At 38.7% G+C, this 10,150-nt stretch overlaps 1 protein-coding gene across 2 annotated transcripts; it reads left to right on the forward strand.

Moving 5' to 3' along the window:
• Positions 1 to 1,347: 1,347 nt before the first annotated feature.
• Positions 1,348 to 8,799, forward strand: LOC135212635 (cell surface glycoprotein 1-like). 2 transcript variants are annotated; one of them, XM_064246226.1, is made up of 4 exons: positions 1,348 to 1,510; positions 3,271 to 5,124; positions 7,335 to 7,463; positions 8,599 to 8,799. In XM_064246226.1, the coding sequence occupies exons 1-2, from the start codon at positions 1,435 to 1,437 to the stop codon at positions 4,842 to 4,844; spliced, it is 1,650 nt and encodes a 549-aa protein (XP_064102296.1). In that variant the 5' UTR covers positions 1,348 to 1,434; the 3' UTR covers positions 4,845 to 5,124; positions 7,335 to 7,463; positions 8,599 to 8,799. The 2 variants fall into 2 exon arrangements, with proteins under 2 accessions (XP_064102296.1, XP_064102297.1); XM_064246227.1 differs by lacking the exon at positions 8,599 to 8,799 and adding an exon at positions 8,505 to 8,537.
• The last annotated feature ends 1,351 nt before the right edge of the window (positions 8,800 to 10,150 follow it).

Raw genomic sequence — 10,150 nt, forward strand, 5'->3', positions numbered from 1 at the left:
CACACGCGCACACACACACACACACACACACACACACACACACACACATATATATATATAATATATATATATATATATATATATAACGATCTACCTGAATGGAAAACAAACAGCAGTCACGGTAAAACTTGTTCATTGACAGTTGAATCAGTGATGTATCCTTGAAGAGAAAGCTTCAAAAACATCATCCACTTCATACCACATTTCCTAACTTCGTCATCATACCATCAGTGAACGTAATTATCAAATTACTGTCTTTAGTGAAGATGTTTGGTCAACGTACGGCACGTCATTTTTGCATCAGTTCCGTAGTAATCTGATCTATAGGCCTAATGCACCGCTTACAACTTCAGGTCATTACACGCAAAGTTTTCCATAAGTCTGTTTCAGGAAAGCACCGGACTCATTCATCCTTATCCCCGTCTACAATCAACCAATACAGTTCGTTCCTAATGAATTCTGCTGTTCCCATTATACAAAGGAATAATTATTCTGATTACCACTTTTTCAACTGTTACCTTTCTTCATCAACAAACTTGTGTCCTGATGGTTTTAAAGTCGGCAACTATTAATTGTTCCCTTTAACTTCCTTAACACAGTTATTCTACAACACAGCAATCCTTGCTTTGTTTTTTATTCCCGCATCATTCATTTCTGCTTCAGAACTCTTTTAAGATAACATTTCCTTCAAACAACATTTCTCCATTTTCACCTTTCGTTCTAAGGTTCATCAGTTCCTTTACTTCCCTTCATTTGCTACTTTCCCCCAGTCACTGCATGATAATAGATATACGAGACGTGTTGTCTATTTTGTGTTTACATTCAAGAAAAGGTATTATTCTTGAGTTTGCAATTATTCTTGATGTTCTTTCTTCATTATTTTGGTCAAGACGCTCACGTGTAGAATTCCAGAAATATAGATTAGGGATATCTAGGCCTATAACAACACCGCGGTGGAAGAAGCCAAACTTTACTTATTCTGGAGACGATTATAGCGAGCATCTATACTCTCTCTCTCTCTCTCTCTCTCTCTCTCTCTCTCCTCTCTTTAATAAAAAAAATCTTTCTGAAAATAAAGCACTCTTCGAATAAAACGGAAAAGGCAAAGTGAAAAGAACTATCATTATCATTATTATGAACAAAGCCAGACGCTAAGCAAGTTCCTTAAAACAGAATCACATGCAATACGAAGAAATAAAAATAAATAAGAACAATAAGCAGAGGCACCCCCCCAAAAAAAAAACTCATTAAACAAGCAATGATAATATCATCTTAATCACCTTTGTTTGTGAGCTTTGTTAGTTACCTTATCTGCGGCCTCGAAGTGATAAGATAGTAACATATTTCATCGTCAAGAAGTTGGTGTTTTGCGTCTCGGCTTAAAGTTGCTAAAAACTAGTGGCCGCAGAAGAAGGATTTTATTGCTTTGGAAATATGGGATTTTCCACGGCGACTGCATTCGTGGCGTTCATTGCCTGTGTTTCCGGAGCAGTTATCCTCAGTCACGATGGTATGTCATAAGATAATAATCTTCCTCATTTTTTTCCCCCGTGAACCTCCGTGTGTAGAGCAGATTTTCGCTAAGAAGGATATTTCCAAATTGTTTAGGAATAACACTATATTAAGATGGCCGTTGTGAAGGACGTAGTTTATTGTGCAGAGGGCAGTGAAGAGTCCTTTATTTTATGTGAAGAGTTTTTTTATGTGAATATTGATGGCATACGTAATTTCATGCTCTAATCTAACCCAGACTCGACGGAGGGAGATGGAAAGAGTGGTGCTTCGCAAGAAAGAAGCAGCAGATCTGTTGATAAATCCCAACTTGCATTTATCAACCTGTTTCATTCCACTACAGATTCGAATAAATTCCTTCGGGCCAGTCCAATAAGCCTATTTGTGGTCTAGCTGATCATTTGTGTAATAGCCAAGTAAACAGTTAATCAGCTCCTCTGGCACTACACCACAAGGGAGTGAGACAACCTCATTGAAATTCCTTCAGTGTACTGTTCTACTACTATATCAGATCCTCTATACGTAGCTCTTCTTTATTCTTGACTGTTTTCCCTCGGTCTACCCACGGTCTAGGTGCTTGCATATACCTAGACCGTCGGTCTACCAATCCCGGGCAGTTCACGTTTGTACTCTCGGCGTGAGTTATCCTTCTTCCCTGCGAATATGCCTCTTCCACTTTCACTGGACAGTCTCGAAATATTGGTCAGTGGGTTATACTTCAGTTTACTTCTCTTTATTCTCTGCCTCGCCTCTTAAATGGCAGTTTCCTTTTCAACACTGTTTTCATTTGTAATCAACATTATGTCTTTCACAAATGAACTGTACCTAGCGTACATGTTTCTTCATAGGTATAGACTTACAATAATAATAATGATAACAAAATGTGAGTGGATCTTGTTTGTCCTCCCGTAAGTGACAGTAGGGGAGACATGACACAGCCACCCACCCCCTGCGGACCGGTCTGTCTGTCCCGGGTGGCGCCGGGTGGGTAGGAGAATGGGAGGGATAGGGGAGACATCAACCCTTCTCTTACAAACCAGTTTGTCCGCCCCAGTTGGGGGCGTGGTAGGTAGGCGATCCGGAGGGTAAGGGAGACTGCAGCGATGGGTTCCAGCGTGTGTCACACACGCCAACAAGTTGCCAGGGAAAGAAAGGAAATCATGCATATTAAGAAAAATTAAAGGGTTCTAACTATTTCATAACACATGCTTGCTTTCGACAACGTTTGGGATTTTAGAAGAGAATTCTGAAAGAATTTAAGCAAACACGTATGTTTCTTGTCGTGTGTTCTTGAGAAAACGAAAGCTGAATTTTTCGAGATCTACAAAAAATATAGACTAATATATGATGTTACTTGTCCTTCAGTTTTCAGTTTAGAACAAGCTTTTATCGATTTACACAAGTATTCTGTGAAAACTTGCAAGTACTACATTCCTCTCATCTATGAAATTTGGAGCTCTTTTACACTTCCGTGTTTCCTGTGATTTATCACCAGTTTATGTCAATTGCTGTTGCCTAAGGAGGTATGTCTATTTACATACCATCTTTGCCTTCTTTTTTGTGGTGGTAATGCTAGCCTCATTATTCAAACATTGTTCAATGCAGTGATGAATAAGCAAAGTATATTTTGAAAATTCTGACATGTTTGCTTTGTCGCAAGAATAACTGACATAAATTTATTTCAAAATGCACCTAATTTGTCTTGCTAGAAATGAGATAAGCATGTTTACTGAAAGTTAACTTGACAAACTCTTTCAGGTCACCAGCAACAAGGGCGTCCTTCAATACTGATCTCATCTTTACAAAGTCAGCAAGGAGATCCTTCCCTAGCCAATGATTTAGAAGAGAAGTTTGAAGAGGACTTCCTTGGGTCACACAAGACCTACCAAGCTTTAAGGCGCCGGGTTGTCAGGTCAGCCAGCCAAAAAGCAAAACACCTGCCTCAAAAACCTGTCAAAGTAGCACAGCAACACCCAGCAGCAACTAAGTCCAAAGCACCTGAACCAGAGCCTGTTGTAGAGGAACCAGCAGCTCTGCCTCCAAGTGAAGACCCTGTACCAGTTTCCCCAAGTGAGGAAGATCTTTTGGCTGACCAAGACGCAGAATCCAGTCCTTCAGAGGATCCAGCACCAGAGGACGATGAGCAGCAAGCTGATCAAACACCTAACAATCAAGAGGATTATACAGAAGAACAAGTAGATACTGATTCTAACAACCAAGACTATACCGTCTCTGAAGATCAAATTCAGGAAGAGGGTGTGGGAGCAGAAGAATCAGAACCTGAGTCTGATGGGGTCCCGCAGGACGATACCAACATAGAAGCTGAAGAACAGACAATAGTTACAGAGACACCTTCTCAACCAGATTTACTGCCCGTAGAGGTTGCAAACACCCAAACAGAGGATGAAGCCCCAGCACAGCAACCAAAAGAAAAAATACACGTAGTAGCTCCTCAGCCACATCTTACACCCAAACAGAAATCAGCTCCTAAGGCCCATCCATCACCCAAATATCAGCCAACTCCAAAGCCTCAACCAGCAGCTAAATCCCAGCCTGCTGCAAAATCCCATCCAAATACAGAGACGCACCCAGCTTCAAACCCACATCCAGCTGCTAAACCACACCCAGCCTCCAAACCTGAGCCAGCATCAAAAACACACACAGCAACTAAACCTCACCCAGTTACAAAGTCACAACCACACACGGTAGCAAAACCACAGCCAGATCCCAAGCCCCATACAGCTCCAAAGCCACAGCCAGATCCCAAGCCACATACAGCTCCAAAGCCACAGCCAGCCCCTAAGCCACATACAGCGCCAAAGCCACATCCAGCCCCTAAACCACACACAGAACCAAAGCCAGCCCCAAAGCCACATACTGCACCAAAGCCACATCCAGCCCCTAAACCACACACAGAACCAAAGCCAGCCCCAAAGCCACATACTGCACCAAAGCCACATCCAGCCCCTAAACCACACACAGAACCAAAGCCAGGCCCCAAACCCCAAAGCCACATACAGCACCAAAGCCACATCCAGCCCCTAAACCACACACAGAACCAAAGCCAGCCCCAAAGCCACATACTGCACCTAAGCCACATCCAGCCCCTAAACCACACACAGAACCAAAGCCAGCCCCAAAGCCACATACTGCACCTAAGCCACAGCCAGCCCCCAAGCCCAGCACAGTACCAAAGCCCCATCCAGCTTCTAAAACACAAACATTACCAAAACCACACCCAGTTCATAAAGCACACACAGTGCCAAAGCCACCAGCTCACACACTACCAAAACCAGCAGCAGCTGCTACACCTCAACCAGAACCAGAACTAACTCCTAAACCCAAGCCAGAACAACAACAACAGCCACCAGCTCAACCAGTTAAACCAGATTCTGAACAAAAACCAGACACCAAAACGCAAGAGAAACCTCATCTGAAATCAAGTTCAAAGAAGCCTGCAGCCCAGAAACCAGAGAAAGATGGCAAAAGTCAGCCAGCGGGAAAATCACCAACGAAGTCTCAACCAGAAAACAAAAAAGAGTCAGAACCACTTCCAAAGCACATCTCACAACTCATTTCAAAGAGTTCACCTGCAAAGGTCTCCAAGCCAAGGTAACCTACCTGTTTAAAGTTATTATCTTGAGGAGTGACTGGATCATTGTATTTTTATCTTTTCCAGGAAATTCTGTCACCTTTTCATTTCAAATGGTGTGGCTTCATGGGGTATTATCCTTCCAGTTCTCAGAAAATCCTTTACAAATGAGGTTGGAAGCCCCATGCCCTTCTGGTTGTAAACAACCAGAGTTCATGAAACACCAGGCAGTAGCTCGATTAAAAAAAAAAAAGAGAGAGAGAGAAAAAAAAAAACTGGCCAGATCGTCCTTTGGTGGTGAGATCATTCAGCACTGAACCCAGTGAGAATATATAATATATATATATATATATATATATATATATATATATATATATATATATATATATATATATATATATATATATATATATATATATATATATATATATATATATATATATATATACATAATTATCAGACGTTGCTAGTCCAGTGCAGGACAAGGCCTCAGACATGTCCCTCCACTCTCGTCTGGGCTTTCTATATATATATATATATAATATATATATATATATATATATATATATATATATATATATAAATATATAAGCCACAAGGGAAAATAAACAACGGAGTATCCACGTGATCTTTCGACGTTCAAACGTCCTTTACTTAGCAGATGAACTGACTTACATGAGGAAATGACAATACAAGAAAGGTCGTATAACTGACAGATAGGGAGTATAAAGAGATTAGTACCTAGAATCAGACACACCTGGAAGATGAGTAACCTTCCCAAACAAGCATAAACATGGGTACAATTAAAAGTTTAAGACAATCTGCTCAGACACAAGGACAAGACAATTAAAGGATTATTTATAGGTGACAGCTATTCAGAACTGGTAAACAAAAACATATTCACAATACATATTAAACATATATATACAACTAATTTTTATTTAAGTCTGTAATTATATCTTTGAGGTCATTCTTAAACATGTTACAAATACAAGGGTCTAAATGAAACAGGCCACGACTAATATTGAAATTACAATGAGAAGTAAGTTGTATTAAAGCAGATTCTAAAAGATTTCGTGATGAGACATCTTTTGACCTTACAATTACTGAACTACCAATCCAATTTATTCGGTGGTTGTTTTCACTTAAATGAATGAATATTGCATTAGATGTTTGCTCAGTTTTTACAGAATATTTATGCTGGCTTTTAACCTAACTTCTAAGCCTTTGCTCGACTGTCCGAGATAGAATGAGGGACAATCCATACATGGAATTTTATATATTATGTTGTTGCTTTCTCTGGGGTGATTTAATGGTTTCAAATCCGTTAAAATAAGGCAAATTGAGAATGTTCTTAGAATTTTCTTTCGTGTTACTTACACTATAAAACTTTTTGTGGGCTTTATTATAACAAATATCTAATATATGTGAAGGATAACATAAATTTTTCCCTATTTTTTCTTATGTATTCAATTTCTTGATCCAAATATTGTGGACTGACAATGCACAATGCTTGTAAAAACATAAAAGAAAAAATTGATATTTTTATGTTAAGATGTTGGCCTGAATAGAAATGAACATAAGTTAAGCTGTTGGTCGGTTTCCTATAAATACTGAATTTACATTGAAATGGTTCTCTATGTATCAAAACATCTAAGAAAGGGAGGCAATTATCTTTTTCTCATTCTAGAGTAAACTTAATCGATGGTACCTTTCTTGTATTGTCATTTCCTCATGTAAGTCAGTTCATCTGCTAAGTAAAGGACGTTTGAACGTCGAAAGATCTCGCCGATACTCCGTTGTTTATTTTCCCTCGTGGCTTATACTTTTATTTATGGATTTATCACGTTCCTAACTTTCGTGATTCAGTTATACATACACACACACACACACACACACACACACACACACACACATATATATATATATATATATATATAATATCTATATATATATAATAATCTTGCATCTTGGCAACAAATATTGTCGGTTCAGGGCCTTTAAGACTCCGGAAAGTTTAGCTGTTCTTGTCATTAATGTTGCTGTTATTATCATTATTATTATTGTAGTTATTGCGACTACTGCCACCGCCTTTATCCAGACTGTCTAGTCATAGTTCTTGTAGCTTGATTTTCCCCGTAGCTTAGTACACTCCCTTGACATGCACCGTCACATGCACGCCTTGCTCTAAGCTCAGTCTCACGCTCGTTCTGTTCTCCTCTCCTGACAGTGAGACTAAAAACCACCAGCCGGAGCCGAAACACCTCTCTCGCCGCACCAAGATCGCTCTTGTTTTCATCGGAGTCATCACGGTGACTCTGGTCATCACCGTCATGGGGGTCTGGTACAAGAAGATGAGGTAACTATACGTAGGGTTCACTGCTCTTCGCCTTTCGTTATTTCTTAATTTTTGTTGACAGAATAATACCTCCGGTTTTACAGTTGTTTTGGGATCCTTTCATTTCTTGTGATATTTCATAATTTAATTAATTATTACCCTGTGGAATCGAATCTCGGTCTACTAAATAAAACTGGGAAAGCGGCCATAATAATTGCCTGCGTAAATTTAGTTTTTTATATGAAACCCAGAAAGGAGAATAAATGCGGTTTCAAATAGTATATCTTTTCTGTTATCTATGTGAATTACTTCTACAGCCTTATTTTTACACCTCTCGCACAACTGAAACTTCTATCTTTCTTAACTTTGACTTTAACAAAATATCAATCAGATAATCTCCACTCACTCCTCTTCCCATCATTAAATCCATTAACCTAATCTTTCATCTATTCTCTACTAGTACATAATCTAACAAAGTTTCCTAAACATTTCCTAGCTTCAAAGTATCCTTATATCGTAATCTGAAAGCATAGCATGCATTTTCAACACATTTCCATAACACATTTTCTGTTCTCAATTCTCATTTACTCCAGGGACTTCATTCCTGCCAACAATGCCCTTCCGTCCTCTGCATTTAGACCACATTCTAAAACAGCCTGCCTTCACTATTCTACAAACCCAGCCTAGCACAGGTTCTTACTTCTCAAAAATCTCCTTTCACTAATTTTTTTTTCTTTATTCTCAGCCATTACACAGTCACTTTTAAGACTTTTTCTCCTAACAGTCACCTGCAAACATCCTCAGATTTTTGTATTTGTTTCACTTGTATGAGAGGTCCCATTGAGATCCTTTAAACGTTCCTGAAAATTAAAAATTTTAACCCAAAGACATATTTTACCCTGAGTAGAGTAGACACATTTTGTCGCCCTCTTTTGTTACTTCGCTTAGTGAATGCTGCTGATATGTACCTATCCAAACCTTTGTTAAAAACTCACTATCTATTATTCTGACTTTCGCCCCAACCAAAGTCCGTTTTGCTAACTTAGAAAATCATTGTTTCAGCTTCTACAACAGCAGGTCACTATCTATTGCGGGATCGTGTGACTTTTACTCCAACCAAAGTCCGCTTTGCTAACTTAAAGAATCATTGTTTCAGCTTCTACAACAGCAGGTATGGCGGTCACACGCTTCTAACCAGCAATGACGATGAAGAATTCGGGGTCTTTAACCGTATGTCGTACAACGAAGACATGAAATCCTACGAGTCATGGAGGGACCTTGACTACTGAGGCGTTCGCTTGGTGACTTCACCAAGCGTTACTTCATGTCCTTAGCCATTCTTGCAAGAAGAAGAAGAGAGAACACTCAATCATGTCTTATGTTAAAATTCAAGTGGAAATATTTTGCGTTCAGAAACATCTTTATTTTTTCGGGGTTATTGTTGGTGAAAAGGGTACTAATGGACAAGAATGAAGAACATTTTGAAGTACTATAAAGTAAAGTCAAACTAAATACGAATAAAGTTGTAATCAAGAAGGGAATAATTCAAGCTTCGCACCTTATGAGACTAGTGTAGTCCCCGCAACTGTGTTTGTGGAGTGAGCGCTTTGGAACCAGGAACTTATTGTAGAAACGGGAGTTGCCTTAGGATGATCAAATTTAATTTGTCGTACACGATAACTGCATTTGTATTATGAAGAAGTCTTATATTTCCAACTACAGTATATCCTAAGATCGTATCGAATGGCATCGGGAACCATTACTGAAATTTTTGTTTTCGGAAAGAACTACAATAGTCAGTGTTGATTGGATGGGATACTCGTGAAATCAGCAAGAAACTGGTTAAGATTCAGTTTACAGTCCAAACCGACTCTTTGGGTCCAGTGTATGCCTACATTTTCTCGATAAGCACCTAACTTCAGTTCCGGAAGTTACAGTCTGAAAACTCAATAACAATTAGGAACTGAATTCAAGGGCAACATTCAATAGCCCCAGACGCGCTAGCTCTCTCTCTACTCTCTCTCTCGCTCTCATCTCTCTCTCTCTCTCTCTCTCTATCCTCTATATATTATATATATATATATATTATATATATATATATATATATATATATATAGAGAGAGAGAGAGAGAGAGAGAGAGAGAGAGAGAGAGAGAGAGAGACGAGAGAGAGAGCTATATATATATATATATATATATATATATATATATATATATATATATATAATATTGTTTTAGGTCTTGGGATGATATTCAGTTTTATATCTTTATATGATGATTATGAGAGATTTTTTTTATCTTATTTTATGAAATGACACTTACGATCGAATTAGGATGCGTACTCCCACTCTCTCAGTACATCATTTTCGTAGTACAATACACATAAAGTTCCCTTAGACAAATAAGTGGGTCAATTGTCAATTCGTTCTTCGTCCCCACAAAAAAATCTCTGAATCACCTTTGCCTAAAAATGAGGGAATTTTGGGGACAGCGAATTTATTTTCACTCCTTCAGTAAACGCTGGGTAATGGCGTCAGGTATATAGCGCCTTCATACCTTCGTTTAAAACTGCTTGTTACCATAATATCATGTTCGCTGAGGCCGGTACGCAGGCTTGGAGTAATTGTAATTGTAATTTAATTGAAATGTAATTAATTACACATTTTTAAGGTAATTGAGGGGTAATTGTTATTTTTTTTATTTCGGTTT

The sequence above is a fragment of the Macrobrachium nipponense genome, chromosome 41 (genome assembly GCF_015104395.2).
Source record: "Macrobrachium nipponense isolate FS-2020 chromosome 41, ASM1510439v2, whole genome shotgun sequence".
Classification (NCBI taxonomy): Eukaryota; Metazoa; Arthropoda; class Malacostraca; order Decapoda; family Palaemonidae; genus Macrobrachium; species Macrobrachium nipponense.

Coding starts and splice junctions, on each gene's coding strand:
- LOC135212635 (XM_064246226.1), top strand. CDS start 1,435: ATGGGATTTTCCACGGCGACTGCATTCGTGGCGTTCATTGCCTGTGTT. Junction 1,511..3,270: donor AGTTATCCTCAGTCACGATG/GTATGTCATAAG, acceptor AAACTCTTTCAG/GTCACCAGCAACAAGGGCGT.